The 19,708-nt window shown below is 34.8% G+C and overlaps 4 protein-coding genes across 5 annotated transcripts in view; all 4 read right to left on the bottom strand.

The window, feature by feature from the left end:
* LOC107679833 (adhesion G-protein coupled receptor D2-like) overlaps window positions 1-2,737 on the bottom strand; it is a 98,340-nt gene extending 95,603 nt beyond the window's left edge. Inside the window, exons 1-3 of the mRNA XM_016475522.1 lie at window positions 2,687-2,737; window positions 1,169-1,322; window positions 649-782 (exon numbers count right to left, since the gene is read on the bottom strand). Coding sequence (XP_016331008.1) covers window positions 649-782; window positions 1,169-1,295 — 261 coding nt within the window. The 5' untranslated portion in view covers window positions 1,296-1,322; window positions 2,687-2,737. The remainder of the gene's footprint in view (window positions 1-648; window positions 783-1,168; window positions 1,323-2,686) is intronic.
* Window positions 2,738-4,223: 1,486 nt separating this feature from the next.
* Window positions 4,224-6,065, bottom strand: LOC107679829 (adhesion G protein-coupled receptor L4-like). The gene is made up of 6 exons (XM_016475519.1): window positions 6,044-6,065; window positions 5,855-5,957; window positions 5,644-5,755; window positions 5,192-5,241; window positions 4,981-5,107; window positions 4,224-4,334 (listed from the first exon to the last, which is right to left on the bottom strand). The coding sequence occupies exons 1-6, from the start codon at window positions 6,063-6,065 to the stop codon at window positions 4,224-4,226; spliced, it is 525 nt and encodes a 174-aa protein (XP_016331005.1).
* A 2,563-nt stretch (window positions 6,066-8,628) lies between these two features.
* Window positions 8,629-10,632, bottom strand: LOC107679830 (adhesion G-protein coupled receptor D2-like). The gene is made up of 5 exons (XM_016475520.1): window positions 10,588-10,632; window positions 10,423-10,450; window positions 9,949-10,167; window positions 9,219-9,857; window positions 8,629-8,837 (listed from the first exon to the last, which is right to left on the bottom strand). The coding sequence occupies exons 1-5, from the start codon at window positions 10,621-10,623 to the stop codon at window positions 8,629-8,631; spliced, it is 1,131 nt and encodes a 376-aa protein (XP_016331006.1). The 5' UTR covers window positions 10,624-10,632.
* A 604-nt stretch (window positions 10,633-11,236) lies between these two features.
* LOC107679839 (kinesin-like protein KIF14) overlaps window positions 11,237-19,708 on the bottom strand; it is a 33,778-nt gene continuing 25,306 nt past the window's right edge. The window contains exons 21-29 of one of the 2 annotated variants that reach the window (XM_016475533.1): window positions 18,542-18,645; window positions 18,029-18,129; window positions 15,902-16,135; window positions 15,568-15,755; window positions 14,032-14,184; window positions 13,814-13,906; window positions 13,601-13,666; window positions 12,092-12,233; window positions 11,237-11,999 (exon numbers count right to left, since the gene is read on the bottom strand). In XM_016475533.1, coding sequence (XP_016331019.1) covers window positions 11,659-11,999; window positions 12,092-12,233; window positions 13,601-13,666; window positions 13,814-13,906; window positions 14,032-14,184; window positions 15,568-15,755; window positions 15,902-16,135; window positions 18,029-18,129; window positions 18,542-18,645 — 1,422 coding nt within the window. In that variant the 3' untranslated portion in view covers window positions 11,237-11,658. Of the gene's footprint in view, window positions 12,000-12,091; window positions 12,234-13,600; window positions 13,667-13,813; window positions 13,931-14,031; window positions 14,185-15,567; window positions 15,756-15,901; window positions 16,136-18,028; window positions 18,130-18,541; window positions 18,646-19,708 lie in introns of both variants that reach the window. The other variant, XM_016475532.1, reaches the window with a different exon arrangement.

Genomic DNA, 19,708 nt, shown 5'->3' on the forward strand with positions numbered 1-19,708 from the left:
CACTTTACTTTTGCTTTAAAAAAAGGATTTCATAGAAATTTGGATTTCATTTGGTTTAATAAAATATAGTTTAATAAAATATTCAATATAATATAAAAATTTCATATATATTCAATATAAAAAGTAAAATTGTTGATTTTTTGTGTGGGAAATTAATCGTTTAGATTAATCGATTAATCGATAAATTAGTCGATAGTTTTGTTACATATATGAATGTATTAGTACTACAATATTATTATAAAGCTCATATATTAAAGTAATAATAAAAATTCTACATAATACTTTTTTGTAATTACATTTTTTGTGTAATTTATATCTTTAACTGTATATACCAAAAATAACACACTATATTATTTAAAAAATATTGCATTTTGTAACATTCTAAAAAAAAAAAAGTAACACACACACACACACATAATATAAAAGTTTTTTTGCATATATAAATATAATTAAAAAACAAAAATGTTTTATATTATATATTTTATACATGTATTTATTTATGTTATTATTGTTATTAAACATACATACAAATATTTTTGCATTTGTTTTTCATTCATTCCTTTATTTATTTACTGCTTGTTATCGTTATTATTATTATTATTATTATTATGATTATAAAAGAGAACACTGATAGATGTAAAGACACACCATAATAATGAAGATGACTGGTCCTGCAAAGCCCCATATGACTCCGTTCTGAACACTGAGCCAGCAGTGGCCATCCGCTGAGTAATTCCCAGCAGCAGAGGCCAGTGTGATGGTAACGATCAGCGCGGGCAGACCTGTTAAATGACACACATTTCTATATCACACGTGGCGTTTTAAAGCTTGAAAAGTATGCTTATGCTATTTTTATTTTATTTTTTCAAATAAATGGTTTGCGGTAACGGTGACACATTTTAAGGGTGACTTAAATGTGCAAATACTTTGCTGTACAAGGTTGAATATAAATGTCTCAGCTTACATGGCAGGTGTTGACTATCATTTTTCAATTTTCTATAGTTTGGATGTTAATTTAAGAAAAAGTAGTGCAAAATAAAATCAAGTATATGTGAATATTTAGTGCTATCAAATCAACAGGAAACCTGCATTCCTGTACTCTTGAACCGAATCAATAACTGCGCAGTACAACAGACTGAAGAGGAGATTGGGGGCGGAGTCGCATTACCCCAGCCAATCAGGTAGTAGTATTTCATGTGTCGGTCCTCGCACAAATTAACGCTCACTACTTTGCTCCAGAGCAGCAGGCCCTCCACCAGCATCCAGCTGAAGGCTGCCATGAAGAACAAATGCATCAGAGCTGCCACAAGCGTGCAGGCCACCTACAGGGCAAAGGTCAGAGAGCAGGCGGGTCAAGGTTCAAAAGATCAAACAGCCACACAAACGCAGCCTTACTTATCCAACGCCAAATATGGCTACAGCACTAATGCCGTTTTAAGACACTGTCAGACTGCTGCTACTGAGTTTGTTCTAAAAATAGACTTGGTTTCTTTTTTAAAAATTCAATATCATAGGCCTGATGCATTTAATAAAGCAATAAGCCACTAGAGGATGTGCGTTCGAGTGATTTTGAACTTGACACCCTTAAACATAGTAAAAACACTGTAACACATGACCTTGCATGGCGTATACTAATGCTAAATAAAGCTCTGTCTGATTCCGATTAAACAGACTGTTACATTAATATTATTAATACATTTATACCAGTTTTAAAAAGAATTACAATTTATTGTGTACAGCAGTGTTGCAAACTAAAATAATAAAAATGGTGTTACGTTATTGAAATAAAGCTGAAATTGGATGAAAACTTGAAATAAAACTTAAAAAAGAAAAACAATTAAGACGTACTGAAATTGAATAAGCTGAAGTACTAAAATTACTGAACTAAACTTAAAAATTATTGATTTAAAAATTAATTAAAAATTTTAGCTCAGGTCCAGTAACTAACATTAATAGATACAAATTTTGAGTTGAATAATGTATTAGTAAACGTTACAATGCCTTAAATGCTTTAGAAGTATTTTTTATTGTTAGTTTATTTGAACTAATGTAGTTACCTATTATTAACAAATGGAACCTCATTGTAAAGTGTTAGATTATTTTATATAAAAAACATTATTAATAATATCATAAAATATTCTTATGCATAGCTGTGCTGTTATCAACTAAAGCTAAATCTATAATAATTTTTTTTAAATGTTACACAACTGAAATAAAGTTTAATTAAAATAAAATAAATATTAGATAATAAAACAAATAGAAAAAATAGAAATGTTGCCTTCACAATTAACTGAAATAAATAAGTTTAGGTTGAAGTACTAACATAACTAAAGCTAAAACTGAAATAAAAATAAATGATTATATTATTATTATATTAATATAATTATATTAAAATAATTAAACTACAATAATTAAATTATAATAAAATAATTATAACTAAAATTAATTAAAATAAAAACTGCAAATATAAAAATAAAAGCTAATTTAAAATATTAATAAATACTATAATTGAGCACATAAATAATGCTAAAATAACACTGCTATATAAATAATAACAAAAATTACAAAAAGCAATGATTTAGCATCTTATTCATTAATTAATTAAATATTCTGTTAAAATATACCAACAATTACAACCTAATTTTGAATATTATGCTACCAAATAAATGTGTGAAAAACACCAAACCTTATTATGAACAGCAGAACCACTGCAGAGAAGGACAATTTGAGCACAAGTCACAGACACAAAAAGATTTTTGTGGACTGATATCCGATCGGATTTCGGGATGCTGTTAAAACAAAGAAAAAAAATTTCATATATATTCAATATAAAAAGTAAAATTGTTGATTTTTTGTGTGGGAAATTAATCGTTTAGATTAATCGATTAATCGATAAATTAGTCGATAGATTAATCGAAATAAAAACAGTCATTAGTGGCAGCTCTAATACAAATATCGCATACTGTAACATTATAAAAATACAATAAATTAAATATATGTGTAATAAAAACGTTTTAATTATATATTTGTATGTGTATGTATTTATTGTGTTATTAAACACACCTAACAAAAACATTTAGCATGTTATTTATTTATTTATTTATGTTGTTTTATTTATTTTTGTTGCTGTTGTTATTATACATATTAAATATACACATATATGTAAGTGCACATATATAAAAAAAATTAAAAGAACACTTTGCCACACGAGTATATTTTTGTATTATATAAAAATACATGAAACAATATAAACTTTATACAATGTTATATATTGTGGCGAGGGGGGCGTGGTTCAGTGAAGTCTGCAGCGGGAGAGAGGGACGGGAGACGAGTAAATGTGTGAAAAACACCAAACCTTATTATGAACAGCAGAACCACTGCAGAGAAGGACAATTTGAGCACAAGTCAGAGACACAAAAAGATTTTTGTGAACTGATGTCCGATCTGATTTCGGGATGCTGTTAAAAAAATACAAAACACTTTTTGTCATATATGCATTTTTCGCAATCATTCAGACACATTTTGAGAATAAGGCAAAAACCTCTTGTATGTAATTGTATGTATTTTGGTAACCCAGATGCAGTATGTGTGTGGGTTGATTAGCAGCAAACAGGCCATCAATCTCTTAAAGAAACCAGCTTGGCTGATACTGCGTTGATTAACCTCTTTGTGTGACCCTTCCCTTTAATTAACTCTCCTGTAATGCCACCATAAAACTTCAGCTTCAGGCTCATTTGGCACTGAGCGCTAATTAGCCGATTAGTGGTTTTCAATACTTATTCAGCCTCACAACTGAGTGCTATTGACGGCGTGCTGCTGAGAGTCAAGCAAATGTTATGCTGTCGTGACCCTTCTGAACCCAACACTTGAAGTTAGACATCAGAAAAGAGAGCGAATCAAATGCTGCCAGGGCACATCATGCAGGAGCCCCAACAGAAGCACACGGCTCTTGTCATGCAGGTAGTGCATCGGTGAAAAGCACTTACTCTAACACGGTAAACAGCATCAAGGTCACCACCAGTGCGCAGAGAGACGCTCCGGATCCGATAAACGTCAGCTTCGTCAGAATGCTCTCCTCTTTAGCACTCCACTGCGGGGAAAAGACCCATCAAAACACAACGCTCTGTCTGTCTCTCAATCTAACTGTCTGGGAAACATACGTTAACTACCGTGGGACTGATGCCATTACTGCGCTGGAGTGGCGCTTAGGCATTAATGTGAGATCAGGTTTGCTCGTTATGAAGTTCTGCAGACAAACTTCTCACATAATGCTCAATACAAACCACAAAGACTACTATTAAGGCCCGCTTGCGTTTGTAAGCTAACAGTGGCCTCTATTGGACAGATTGTGTTATAACAGGAAAATGTGATCAGTGAGGACAGCATATTTATGTAAAAGATCAAACAGCTTATTAACATTTTTCAGGCAATAACTTAACTTTTAGTCTTACATATTGTACCCTATTTATATTAGTATAAATATTTGTGTTTATACAAAAAAAAATAAATATACACACACACACCATATTTATATTAGTGTGTGTATAAGTATGTTTTTTATATACCACATTTTCATTAGTATAAATAATTTATTCATAAATAAAATGAGTAATGTATATAAATAATATTGTATTGTTATATTATCGTATAATATATAATATTATGTAATATATCTTATTATTCTACATTTATATTTGTATATTTTATAACATTTATATATTAGTTTGTGTGTGTATATAAACATAAATGTAAGTAATATAAATAAATATAGTATAATAAAAACAATATATGAAGTTTATCTGCAAAAACAGGCAAGTCCGGTTTTTTTTTTTTTTTTCAAAAATCCTGTTTTTTTTTATGTTATTATTGTGTTAGTTAGCGGAGTTATCTGTTTTTGCAAATGAACTCTTCATATATAAAATGTAAACAGATTCTTTGTTAGATTTTTCTTACAGTTGAAAGCACAAAGTCTAAACATACCCTGTGCTCCATATAATTCATGAGGACAGCAAAATTGGTGGTGTGGTTGCAGAAGCAGGAAGTGACATCAGGAGGAGAAGGCAGTGCTCTGCACCCTTTCTTGGACCAAGCACTTGCATGACCCGCCCTTTGGACATGAGACACTACATCAGAGACTGTAATATGACATGACACCTGTTAGCAGTTTTATAACAGCATTACGTTCTCTTACATGATATTCCAAAAGACGCAGACGGGAGTGACTTGTTTGGAATACTCTGCCTAAAGAAGAAAAAGGAAAATCATTATTTTTATATAATTTAAAACTATTATAGTTTTCTTTTTAGATTTTCTGTTTTCACTTTCATTTTAATCAAAGTTTTAGTCATTTTGTTTTAAAGTTTTAATAATTTTTATTAGCTTGTCTACATAGTTAATAATGAATATTTCATTTTTAGTTTTAGTTATTTTAGTACTTAAAGTTAAACTAAATGAAAATAAGAAATAAAACAAGTTTGTTTTTTATATATTTTTTATTTTATTTCTGTTAACGTTTATTTTATTCTCAGTAACAAAAATGTTTTTTGTTTTTTTTATGGTTTTAGTTTGTTAACAACAATAACCCTGCATCAGAGGTTAATCAAATATATTCACTTCTTAAAACGTTTTTAAGTGTCTTTTTACCGTAATCCCAGAGGATAAGGTGTACTGGACAGAGACAGGAACATTTTCTGCCCTGGAAACATCTCGAACTGTTGCTGAGATTACTGCTGTGGCCAGCTGACCAGTGTGATGCCTGCAAATACATGAACAAAAAAATTATGACGCCAATCAACTATAAATCCAAATGTGAAGATTAATATTGGTGTAGAAAATTCAGCATGCTCATGCTAACCTCTTGTCTGCCTGTTGGTCAGCAAGGGTTTTCACCTCCAGTCTGGACAACATCTCTAACAGGTTACTGTAGTAGGTATGAATAACCATCACTTCCTTGTGGCCTGTCAAAAAAATATTAGCTTCTGATTAAATCGTGGCATTTATCTGTAGAAATACAAAAACTACCCAAAAGCCCTTTATGTCTCACCCAGAGAAAAGACTCTCTGCATTTCTGACTCTGGTATGAGGATCTCATCATGGCTGCCGAACTGTCCGCCGTGAACCGAGGGCTTGAACACACAACCGCAGCTCATTGGCGTCAGCCTCCGCGGCTCCAGATGAATATCTAAGGAAGCAATTGATCTCGTGACTCTCAAAATAACAAAAACTCAACATTGTTTGTACAGTTTTTATGGGGGGACAACCAAAATTGCCATGGCTAAATAGTAATAACTGCTTGAATGCAATGAGGTTTATCTTTATTACTCTACCTCTCAAGAAAACAAATATTGACTCCCATTTTTCAGAGGTCAGAGATGATGCTAACTGAGGCAAAAAACCACTGTACCCATGTTCTTTGTTGACATTGTGAAGCTTTTGCGCTCGATCCAGAGAGCATCCGCCAGCATACACAGCAGCTTGTCAATGGTCTCCACCATTGTCAACGGTCCAGGGTAATTCTATGAAAATACAGGAAACTGACTGTAAACTTGACAGAAGAGTGGTCTTTTTTAGAGGATTTGGTTTCAGAAGAGTCTATTTCAGTCTCATAACATACCCCATGTGCTATCAAATCCTCCCATTGTTCGGCCATATCAGGGTTGATGAGCCTGCTGACTAGTTCCAAGCAATTGCGGATCATAGATATGAAGACATCAGTGGAAACGACTATTTTATTGAGTTGAGTGGCCTTATTGATGGTTTCTGTGAGGTACAGAAGATCAGAATGTGTGAGGATGTCTGCTTTGCGGTCCATAACTCTCAAAATGGCACTCAAGAGGGAAACATGACGAGTCAGATCATTTTCAGGGAACAAGGTTACATTTGTATCCTGTGGAGAAAGAGGAGGATAATGTAAGATCAGGTCATTAGACAATTATATTGAATGTCTGTGTCAATAGTGACTGCATTTGGATCCTTATAGTGTATGTTTATAGTGAATCTAATAAAAATCAGCCGTGAGCTCTGTCTAACTCACAGGTTTGGAATGAATCTCATTGCTGACTTGTGAGAAGAACGAGGTTCCAGGAAAACCAAAGTCCAGCTGCTCTGAAATGAAGAAGGAAAAAGCCTGGATTATGGCACATGGTCAAACGCACAAGAAACTGCATTTTAGGGCTCCAGTCAAAACAAAAAAAATTACAAAACAAAATGCAAAAGATGACAAAACACAACAAAACTTCACAAAAAAAACACAATAAAAAAAAAAATAAAAAAAAAAAAATAACATAAAACAAAACAAAAATGCAAAAGATAACAAAACAAAACCACACAAAACAAAAGCAAAATGAAACAACACAAGCATAAAACACAAAACAAATATGAAAAAGATAGCAAATCAACAACTAAACACAAAACCAACACAAACAAAAAATAGGGAGTCACTATCTCCTAAAAGTGTTTCCACATTCCATTACTCCTTTAATACATGTCTAAATTAATATGATAAATTCGATATAAATATCACACATTTCTGCCAAAATACCATGGTGCAGTTAGTGTTCCTACAATAAAACCAAGATAAGTTAAACGATGGCGATTTGTAGATTGAAAGGCCTTCTGACTGTATCGTTGCAGTTTTTCTGCTGTTTGTCAGCGCTGTTTCATCTGGATAGTTTATATCAGTTGACTGATACTAGTTTATATCAGTCATTTGTGTTCTTCGCTGAATTCAAGCGCTTCACATTGGATCTCACAGCGCCGTTTAGTGGTTGCGCCATCAGTGAGTAAGCACATCTGCTCTAGTCAGCCTCGCTCTACGCTGCGCCGCCGTTAGAACCAAGCGCGAGAGAATAAATGGACCGTGTGACGCGGTTCAAATGAGTAGCGCTGTTTTGTTCTGCTTTTGGCTCATAAACATTGAATCGAATATTTATCGAACTCGTTTTATCGAGGAAAATTATATCACTATAATTATAGTTATCGTTTAATCGCCCAGCCCTACCTCAAAGTATATCTGCTTCCGCGCCCCTCAGGTTGGGAACCACTGTCCTAAAACACAATATATATTGAATATGACTCTTTACTTACACATTTTCATATGAACAAACAGTGAATAAATAATGTCAGTCTCACAAACTAAAAGTATACACCACAATAACGGTTCCCAGGTAACTGAAAAATGACTTGCAGTGCAACTTGCAGTCATCAGTATTGTGAACTCGGTAATATTCCAAATGATTCACAATTTCACAAATCTTTTTGATGGCCTCAATAAAAAGAACGGATTCATAAGGATCATTTTTCCATTCATCGAACATCAGGTTGTTATTTTCGTAAAATAATTTGCATTTGCAACTCACTAAGTTGTGGTTTGGAACGCTAAAATGTCCTTATCAAACCTTTAAAGGTGAAAACGATATATTTTATATATTTTGTAAACGCATGTTACTGAGTGTATTATTCACACATATGTTTCTTTTTAATTAACTTTCATAATATCCAAGTGGAACAGACTTTTCTTCATTCAATCAATAACTAATGGATAGAACTAAGTCCCACCCTACATTTTTTATTTTTCAATAATCCATTTCACAGAATAAAAGATATGTCACTACTTGTGTTACATTGGGTCTAGAGCTTCAGGATGTCATAAAGCAGGTGATCACCTTTTGGGAACAGGCAAACACTTCCTCTGTGAGTAGTACATAAGCTATTAACGGGTTTTCCACTTGCAGGGTCAAAGGCTACACAGGTTTTGTTAGAATTGATGGAAAGATTGTGATGCAGACTTGGATCCAACCCAGAGATGACCAGCTGGTCTTGTGGTTGGATTCTGGAACCTATAAGAATCAAGAACAAAAACTAGTTTAGCAGAAAATTGATCTTTTTTGAGAAAATTCATCTGTCTGGGGCCACCGAACAGCCGGCAACCCAAGTTTGTTTCTAGTCTGCCAATTTTAAGATGTCATCATCGTGAGTCATAGTTCTTGAGCTCTCCAAGTCTGTAAAGACCATGTGTCCTCTCTTCAGAAAAGAATAAGGGTCCATTACTCATGTGAAGTGAAGAGTATATTCTGAAGGGTGGGTCTCAGCATTACCGCATGGATGAAATATTTACAACCATCTCAGCCTGTTGTTACCAATCAAAACTTGGCTGTATTCGCATGGCGGGAGAGTGGAAATTATTATGCAAAGATGTGAGGGTGACATGGCGACTCTACCTTGACATGGCGAGTTCCCTCTACGTGTCTGCAGGGACGTCTCTATTTCCAGCGCAGACTCATTCCACTTGAAGAACAAACCAAAAGGGACGGCTGAGCAAAGTTTTTCCATGCTTTGGATTTCAGATTTGACCAAGAAACGATCCCACATGTACAGCTGCGTAACGTTCCCACAAAGCGCCTTGTCGTTATTGTAGCCCCCGTAGGTCTCCTGGTCTTGTCCAATCATGAAAAGGCCATCGCCTCCGATGTGACTGGTTGAGTTGAGGGAATTCCCAGAACCCACAACCGCTCCATCCACCCAGATGACCCACTTCCCGGTATTCCCATCCCAACTCGCGCATACAAAGTGCCAGGAAGCATCGTTGGGAAAGCCAGTTATGTAGGAGGTGTTTGAACCATGCACCAGCAATGCAAGGTGGACCGGTTCGTTCCCGGTGATTTGTGCTTGGAGTTGGAATTCTTTAATGGACGACTGAATGGCGTATGAGAAGACTGTGGAAAGTCCTTGGCAAGTGGGATCAAGCTGGAGGTGAGCGCAAACCGTAAGCGCTTCCATGTTAGGGAACTTGTGGCGTAGGCGAGCTGATTTCCGGTGCGGACGCATTGGAAATTCCAGCATGTATATGTCTGGAGGACCTGGAAAACAACCTGTAATGTTTACTAAAGAACAATATTGCCAATGTAGCAAATATGAGGCATGCTGGGAAATGTGGGATATGGTGCTCACCAGTTTTTTTAAACATGCCTGCACTTTCTATCCATACGGGTTGGGTGATATTTAGGGATCGCAGAAAACTGTTCAGCTTTTGAATCTCTTCAGTACTGGACACCATCACAAAGGACCCTGAACGCTGGAGGCAGAGGCTGCGGGCAACGTCCCATGGCTGAGGATCTGGCACGTACTCAGGGTAATAGTCATCATGTGTAAGCAGGGCTCTGCTCTCCACTGTAAACACAGGGGTATTTTTGTTGACAAACACAAATAATAGACTCGCATCTTATGCATTTGGCACTTTCGGTGTTAACAAATTGTACATGTGTTTTCAAACTTTCCTTTGGATTGTTTTAGGTACATATGGTATCTTTCATATTAACATCGGTTTTATATAATAGTGAGAGGATTATAACATAAAACAGTCCTGCATGATTATATCTGAATTTTAAGCATGTTAAACAATTACACTTTGAATGCTCTGATTACCTTTTTCCATGCAGTGATGAATGAGGACCTTGGGGGAAAAATTTTTGTAATTATATAAAAATAATATTGATTCAATTTAAATAGGTATTCATTATATTTATATAAACGATATTAACATAAGTATTCATATATACTGTCACGTATATTGTATTGTTGATTACTTACAATAACGTTGGAGCAAATAATTTTCAACAGATTCATCCTAAGAAACAAAATACTCATTAACAGTGACACAGGTGAAACTTTTTACTGAAAAAAACAACTAAAAGGTATTCTTTTAGCAGTATTAAACACTTTCAACGAAAGTTAAACTTTGCAGGACATTACTTCATGAAACATTCATGAATATGTATATAAAAACGGAATAAAACGTCAATTACCTGATATGAGGTAAAGTTATAGTCGGAAGTCATAAATATAATATTTTATCTCGAAGAGTAAAGTTTAGCAAACGGTTGACGCGCTTTCCGTTGGAAGTGTTGTGAGTGACTCTGAGTGAGATCATGAGAGAGAAGCAGCGCACGCCTCCCGCTCTAGAACAGAGAGCAGTTCCCGCCACTCCCCTCACCATCAACAACTTTTATATTGGAGTTTGAGAGCGATCAAAATAATTGCGTTTTACTCGGAGTGGTCGGTTCTAAATAAAATCTTTTAATTTATGTAAACGATTGTTTACGGTGTAAAAAAAAAAAATGAGATTTTCCAACAGATTCCAGTTATGACCAAGATTAAAATAAATAAATAAATTATATAGAAACACAGAAAAGGCATGCAATTGTGCAGTGTTTAAATAGAACACCAGACTTCTTGTCCCAGTGAGTGTTTATTACTGAAAGTATAAATTAGTGTGGAACAATTACATGATCCAAAGTAAATGCCACTGCAAATGCTAAAAATCTCCATGCAAATGATATTGTGAAATATCAGTGCGCCCAAGCCTGTGCAAAGGTTTCAAGTGCAAAAATATATTCAGAAGACGTATTTTCTGCATGAGTTATAAAAGACTTGGGTGCTTGATCACTTGCAAAATACACAGAAACCCATCTTCATAAGTTATACTCTTAAGCCCTTCTTTAAAATCCTACAGTTAAATCTACAGGTCGTACAAAATTCGCAGACTGAGTGCATACTGTAAATACATCAAAATGAAAAGTGAGCCAACTTTAGCATTAACCATTATACCAAATATAGTTATATACATAACTAGTACCCCTTCAATCTGCGGCTATCCAAAAATCACACCCAGCGGGCGTCTCTGGAACATGTGCTAATGCCTGAAGAAAGAGAATACACAACTTTAGGGACGGTTCGATTTCTGCTGCCATAACCTGGTTGAACAAACTGTCTGTCTGTGTCCAGCGTCTGTACTCCATCTGTGCTTTTATCGAACGCTGCTGTCAAAGCCTGCAGCGCCGAGTGCACTTGTTCTCGGGCAGCCATGATGTTCTTCTCACATGGAAGCCAAAGACTGTCGGAACGTCTTCCAGGTATTTCACGTGGAACACCGTTGATGACATTATCAATTGTCTTGGACAGAGACTTTATCGTCTGACTAAGGCCAGCGTCGCTGCCCCTCCCTGTATTACATTAATAAAATGAAGTCATGTCACATATATGTCATATCGGAGAAGTGTTTCATATGAATGCTATTGTGGAAAGATTGCTGTACCCTTTAGAGAGCGCAACAAAGACAAGTGGAGATCTTTGATCGCCCGGTTCAGCGCGAGGAGTTTAGCGGTGGTGTTCTGAATTGCACACAAGTCCAAGCCTTCATCATCCTCTGAACAATCCTCAGAAGAGCCTGACCTCTCCTGTGAAAGAGCAGATGTACAAATATCTCTTAAAGTGAAAGTTCACCACAAAAAAAACCTCAAACAAACCAAAAAAAAAAAAACCTAAACAAAACCCAAAGCAAAACCAAACAAAAACTACATTTAAAAATTTAAAAATAAATATAAAAAACTAAATCAGACCAAAAGCACACCAAACAAAACCAACCCCAAAAAACAAAATGACTAAAAAATAAAAACCCAAAGCAAAATCAAACAAACCCACAAAACAAAAGAATGAAATAAAAACAAAAACTAAACATAAAAACTAAACAAAACCCAAAGCAAAACCAAACAAACCCACAAAACTAAAGCAAAATTTAAATAAATAAAAACTAAAGCTAAACAAAAACTAAACAAAAACTAATTTTAAAATAAATAAATCAACCAAGCCAGACCAAAAGCACACCAAACATCCCCCCCCCCCAAAAAAAGAAAACTAAAAACCCAAAGCAAAATCAAACCCACAAAACAAAACAAAAAAATTAAATACAAACAAAAACTAATCATTAAAACTAAACAAAAACAAATTTTTAAATTAATAAAACAACCAAACCAGAGCAAAAACACCAAACAAACCCCCCCCAAAAAAACAAACAAAAACTAAAAACCCAAAGCAAAATCAAACAAACCCAGAAAAAAATTAAACTTAAATAAAAAAGCTAAAAACTAAAAAACTAAATAAAACTAAAACAAAATTACATAAAAAAAACAAACCAAACAAAAACCCCAAAACAAGCCCCCCCCCCCCAAAAAAAAAGAAAAGAAAAAAACTCAATACAAAACCACACACGCCCCAACAAAAGAATTCAAAAAAGACAAAAATTAAATAAACAAAATAAACCAAAACCAGACCAAACAAAACAAAAACAAACAGAAAGTGGAAATAAAAACAATACAAAAATGAAACAAATAAAAACCAAACAAAAAAAATCAATAAATAATTTAATATAAATAAATATATTTTCATTAAATATACACATTTATTGTTGGCTATCTTATTTGTTTTAGACCACAGGGTTTAGGTATGGTGAGTGGGTTTGAGAAATGAGTGAGCTTGTGGGATGCATCCATTTTTCCTTATCCCAGCATCCCATTCTCTTGCTGAACAATAACAACGAGCCTGTAGTTTGTGTATTGAAGATAACAGTTACAGCCACATTAATGTGACAGATGACACTCCACTCAAACCATTTATTTTGTAAACAGCAAAACGACCCAAGACGTGCGATAAGGCCGCTCAGGTTTGGCGTTTTACAAGCGCTGTCTCCCTCAGTCATTGTTGGGCTGGTCATCAATCCAAAACATTTTACACTCAATGACAAGCAACAGCTGTTTGTAAGGCGTACCGACAAACAGCAGCGGAAGTAGCTCTGCAGAGTGCTGGTGACATCCATCGCGCTGGATTTCTGAATCTGTGAAATATATTAGAATTTATATTATGAAATGATGTTACAGTACACATCCATATCAGTTATTAATGTATACATTTATAGTTCAATATTAACTGGATCAATAAAGATCCCATTTTATCAAGTAAATTATTTATTAAGAGAACTTACTGGTATATGAGCAGATGAAAGATCTCGATGCATCTCTGTGGTGATCTTCTGACCAATGAGGAGAAGATCGGTCACACTCTGACGAATCCCATTCTGCAAAGAAGCCACCACAGACCTCTAAAGAGAAAGGTGTTGTATTTTTTGATTCTGACTGGTTTTAAATGTCAAATCTACTATTGGGCTGTAAACGGCAGCTATTGCACAAGAAATATACCCACGTTGTCTATGATTTCTGAACCATGTTCATTCAAAAGAAGATCAGTCCCATTCACTGCCACCAGAAAACCGATGGTTTTGAGAGCCGCGTTCATACACTCTGCAACCCTCCTCTGGGCCTCTGTTACCATGGAGGAGATCTCAGAGTCACAGCCCTGAAAGACCAACACTCCTGTAAGGCTTTTACCGAAAATTCCAAAGTTGATACTTAGCACAACAAAATTCTTTAAAACAACTTGTTTTTTTAAAATGTATTCTATCATTGCATTTGTAAATGCATTTTACTATTAGATACTTCCGTAGAGGCAATTTAAGCCAATATATAATCAGGTGAGAAATCAAATAAATTGATTATCAGATGTTTAAATGATGATAAATTTACAAGAAGATATTATTTAATTAAAGGGGTGGTTCACTGTTTTTTTTCTAGGCTTGATTGTTTATGGGGTGCAGTCTAACATGTGTTAATGCTTAGTTTTTTAAAAAACGCATTATTTTTCACATAATTTACCTTTATTCCACACCGCTCTGTCCCTTCTCTGAGAAACGGGCTGATTTTTATGAAGCCCCGCCCTCAGAAATAAGCGATGGGCTCTGATTGGTTAGCTAGCCCAGTGTGTTGGGATTGGCTAAACCGCCTCTAGTGCACATCTAATCGTCCCACCCCTCTCCTCAGCAGCATGTGCTCCGGTTGTATTGTAAACAACGGCATTGTTAATATCGAGTTTTCTCTTCCTCTTCTCTAAAGCAGCGCAGCATGGCATCACAAACCCTTCGTTTATCTGGGTTTGTGATGTCATGAACCCGGGAAGTAACTAGCTGTAGTCCCTACCAGCCGTTTTTGTAGGCATTAAACCGCCAGAATTTTAAAAGACGATATCTCCGTTTGCATTGAACTTTCAGCTTCGTAACTTTGCAGATATTGTTTATGCTCAAACAGCAACATTACACACTAACTAACGTTAAAAAAGTGAAATTGCAATCAACCACCCCTTTAATTAATTTAATTAAATCAAAGAAATGCATACGACTGATTAAATTCATTTTACTGCTTATTATTATTATTTATATTTACCAACATTTAGCCATTTCATTATATATTTATTTGATAGAAGCTGATTGAGTGGTTTTAATTTGCCTGTACGTAGTAGTTAATCACTTGTATACCTTAATATTTCTTTAATTTTGTTTATTAATTAATTATTTGTTCAAAGAAATATTAAGGTATACAACTGACTAACAAATGCATTTTACTACTACGTACAGGCAAATTTAAACCATTCAATCAGTTCAAATGAAAAAAATATATATATAATATCAAAATGTTGATATATACATTCATTATTATTAGTATCATTATATTAATATATATTAAATATTTAATTAATCTAAAGAAACAATATTAACATCACTAATAAATAATAATTTAATTTCTTTGATGAGGATATTGCATTTTTTTTCATATGATCCCCCTACAGAGCTAAATAACACAAATGCAGCTGATGTTTTATTAATTGACTCTGAACTGTAATGAGCACCTGAATGAGCAACTGAAGGTATCCTCCAATTTTCTTGACATCCATCTTGAGCTCCTCAGCTCTCTGAGACACTGAATCAGAGCTGGGCTTAATGCTGGACACCCAGTGCATGGTAATGAACACAGCCCTTTCAACAGCAGACGTGGCCTTCACTAGATGAGTCTGGGCTTCAGTACTACAGACAAACACTGTTCACATACACACAAACAGAACAAAATGAGGCTCTTTGTGTGGTGCTGTGATGACACAGGTCTTGTGCATTCATATTGAGCTGAATATTGACACTGATGAATGGCTTTGTTGATTTAGGATTGTTAAAAACGCTGATGCTTACAGTTCTCCTGACTGTCGTCGTCAAGGTGCTCGTAGAGGTCTGCGATGGACTTCACAGCACGGTGAATCGCCAGCAGGTCTAGAGTCAGTTTGTCACCCAAGCTTTCGCTCTTCTCCTCTGTCGACTGGCAGGACCGCAGACGAGCCACAGCAGAGCCAATCAGATCTTTGCAGATGGTTGTGAGGGCGGAGTCAGAAGTGCTGGAGTGCAGAGAGGGGGGCTTGTTCATCAGCCCTAAAAAGACACAGAACATCAAAGTTACTTAATATTTTCAAGGGGGAAGCAGTCATATTTCTTAAGCAGGCTGAAAAAAAACTAGTCTGTTATTCTAGTATTATTTATTATTTATGTATTATTTATGTACTATTACAGCATTTAATATTTTGAATTTGCTTTCATTTTTATATTTTCAACTTTTATTTAAATTTGTTTAAGTTTTAGTGACTTTGTTGTCTTTTGTTCTTTATATTTCTATATATATATATAATTTATTTTTATTGTAGTACTGTATTTAGTTTTAATTGTAGTACTAATTTTACTTTGTTATATATTAGTTATACTAATGTTTAGATTTTATTTTAGCCTCGAATAAAACAAAACTAAACAATAAAATAAAAACAAAACAAAAACAAACAAGTGAGATGCTACTAGGGCTGTCAATAGATTAAAATTTTTAACCAGATTAATCACATCCTTTTTCTGTGATTAATCGCACACTTCATGAAATTAAGCATAGACCATTTATCTTGTTTCAAATGGTTATTTTGTCATCATTTGCTATATTCAGCAAAGTAAACCAAAAGATTGAAGGGTGATTCTCAAAAATCTGTATTTTCTGCAAGCTTTTCTCAGGATAAATGTAGATGTCTTTCCAAAAAAGGACTCCAAAACTCCAAAAGGACATCAAAGAACCAAATGATATAAGAAACCCATATAAGCACATATGCAAGAAGAAAAAAAAGCAAAAACTACATATATGTCTGAATTGTATAGTATGTGTACAGTGCAACAGCAAATAGCTTTTTTACATTTTAGAGAAGCCAAGTTGCCATATCGAACAGGACCACATGGTGATGCCAAAAAAATCCATAAACCAACCACCTGCTGGCTGCATATATCTACTACAGTACACGGATCCATTCAGAATAACTAAACACAGCAACATAAACATGACAAATCAAAACATTAAAATTTGTGTGGAATAGAATGTGTGTGGAAACAACGTGAATGTATGGAAATGTCTGTGGCTGTACATAAATACAATGTGCGCTCAGTGCGTCATGAGCACTCATACATGCATTAATATAACGGACTCACGCGTGCTTACTGTACTGTACGACTCCTGAAAACGCAACGCGAGTCTGTTCTCTCTGCAATCTCTGATGTAATCAGCCTGGTTTCCTTCATATTAGCGCTGTTTTGGAGCACTTTCCCGGAGTTTAGCAACTTAAAATTATCTGATCGCAAGCAGAGAAGCAACAGTAATTTTGCAATAACTGCGTTAAATTATTTTAACGTGTTAAGGATTGTAAAATTTATCGCATGCGTTAACGCGTTAACGTTGACAGCCCTAGATGCTACACAAAAACAAAACTCTAAACAAAAACAAAACAAGTGAGATGTTACACAAAAACAACTCTAAACAAAAACAAAAGTGAGACGTTACACAAAAACAAAACTCCAAATAAAAACAAAAGTGAGATGCTACACAAAAACAAAACTAAACAAAAACAAAAAAAATTATCATACAGCTATGCATACCAGGCCTTTGAACCAATGAGATTACACGTTTTTTGATGTAATATTTATAGTGCATTTCAATATTTCAATTTTTTCAATTACTGAAAACAATTTTTAATAGTTTTAGTTAACACTGGTTTGCAAATATGTTCCAAAAACTAGTGAGCTGCCTACGTAGTCGTTGTCAATGACTTTCATTGTATTGACAAAAAATACTGAACGATTTCTAAAAATTGAAAAACGTCATACAGGTTTGAACAGTTAGTAAATTATGACAGAAATGTACTTTTTGAGTGAATTATCTCTTCAAAACTACTAATCTAAATGATGATAAAATCAAAGCGTCAAAAAGACATATACATACATACAATATAAAGGCTACTTTACCAGTGGACTGTGAGGGAGCACAGAGTAGGCTTTGAATGGGGTGCACTCGGATCTCATATAGACGCCCAGAAATCCTCCTGCTCTTCAGCAAACTTCTACTCCTGAGCCACAAGAAACAGAAAATAAGAAATACAGATACATTTGAACTTATATCTCATTATCAGTCAGATAACTCTTCTTCCTAAACAGATAGTTACATGATGTACACTTTGAGTTTACTGCTCATCCCAAGGACGGAAATACAAGAGAGGAAGTCAAGAGGTGAAAAGGAATATCTATGAGCTGGCTGTAGTTACATACTCTTGTAGGCAAAGAAAATGGTTTAAAAATGCTGCAGGAATGTTCGTTTCCATAGGGCTTGGTTTATAAAGGGAAAAATATCATCATGGTGGAAGACAATAACCAGTGTTGGGCACAAAGTATGCTTCTGTTCTTTCGTTCCTCAACACAGAAGTACAGAGAGCCAAAGAGCAGCATCATGGACTCCATGAGAAGACTAATAAATTCAAATACCTTCTGCGAGAGAAAGACGAGGTTGAGGAAGAGGCAGATAGGTCTGGTTCCCACTCATCATTAGGGTCGTAAAACACGTCGTCATCTTTAGAGGCGCTCTCCCCCTACAGCCAATAAACATCAGACTTGATTTAGCCGCAGATACTTTTTCGATAATAAGAGCAACTGCCAATACTACATGCTTCCTGCTTTTACTGGGTAATTACAAGGAAATAAACAGGCTTCAAATGGCCTCATATATTATTGCATTCAAACAACTAAGCTCTGTGTTAAATACTCAGGACTTTGTTCAAATCAAGTGTGGCGTTTTCAGATTTTTACCCAAAATTGAATGGATTGGCCATTATTGAGGGCTATAAACACATGAAATGTGCATTTCATTCATACTGGACACCAGAGGGCGCCCTCGCACAGAAACACCACGTATGCATCACAGAACTAACAGAACTGATGAGGTTCCAGGAAATCCCTAATATGGATAAAGGCATTGCTATCGCTGTAACTAAAATGAATAAAAAAATGTGAATAATAATTTAAAAAAAAAGATATAACTGAACATTTTGAATGATGAAACGTCACGCTCACCTGCGACAATATATGGTTTATTTGTGTTCTTCAAGCCATCTGGGGTATTTTCATAATGATAAAGTTATATTTGCAAGCCATTGCTAATCGACATAGCCATTATTACAGTATATAATATATTTTCTGCCTCATTCTGTGATAAGAAACCACATCAGATCACAAAAGGAAGTTATTTCAAACACTCGACTAATGTTGTGAAGTAAAAACAAGTTATAATGTTCTCTTCTGTTGGACAACAGGTTTAGAAACACTTATCATTGCAAGTCATTACAAGGAAGATATGCTAGGCGTGTGTTACTTTTTCAAATGCACGTTATAAGTGGGGAAGAGTTTCCTCATCTCAGCATGTGAACTTACGGCACACACACAGCCAATTCTGAGAGAAATAAAACACACGGAAATTATTTAAATGCAAAACTGAAAAACCGCAATTCACAAGTGCATATTGAACCTTGGATGTCGTACCAAACGGTTCAATATTATATTCAGAATTGTGACATCCCTACTACATACAGGTGCATCTCAATAAATTAGAATGTCGTGGAAAAGTTCATTTATTTCAGTAATTCAACTCAAATTGTG

Source organism: Sinocyclocheilus anshuiensis, unplaced genomic scaffold, assembly GCF_001515605.1.
Source record: "Sinocyclocheilus anshuiensis isolate Anshui unplaced genomic scaffold, SAMN03320099.WGS_v1.1 scaffold756, whole genome shotgun sequence".
Lineage (NCBI taxonomy): Eukaryota > Metazoa > Chordata > Actinopteri > Cypriniformes > Cyprinidae > Sinocyclocheilus > Sinocyclocheilus anshuiensis.

Bases quoted from the DNA above. Each gene is read 5' to 3' on its own strand.
- LOC107679830 (XM_016475520.1), bottom strand. From the start codon at position 10,623: ATGAATCTGTTGAAAATTATTTGCTCCAACGTTATT. The intron at 10,451-10,587 runs GTAAGTAATCAA...TTTTCCCCCAAG, and splicing joins TTATTTGCTCCAACGTTATT to GTCCTCATTCATCACTGCAT. The intron at 10,168-10,422 runs GTAATCAGAGCA...CTGTGTTTACAG, and splicing joins TCATCACTGCATGGAAAAAG to TGGAGAGCAGAGCCCTGCTT.
- LOC107679829 (XM_016475519.1), bottom strand. From the start codon at position 6,065: ATGCAGAGAGTCTTTTCTCTGG. The intron at 5,958-6,043 runs GTGAGACATAAA...TTTTTTTGACAG, and splicing joins GCAGAGAGTCTTTTCTCTGG to GCCACAAGGAAGTGATGGTT. The intron at 5,756-5,854 runs GTTAGCATGAGC...ATGTATTTGCAG, and splicing joins GACCAACAGGCAGACAAGAG to GCATCACACTGGTCAGCTGG.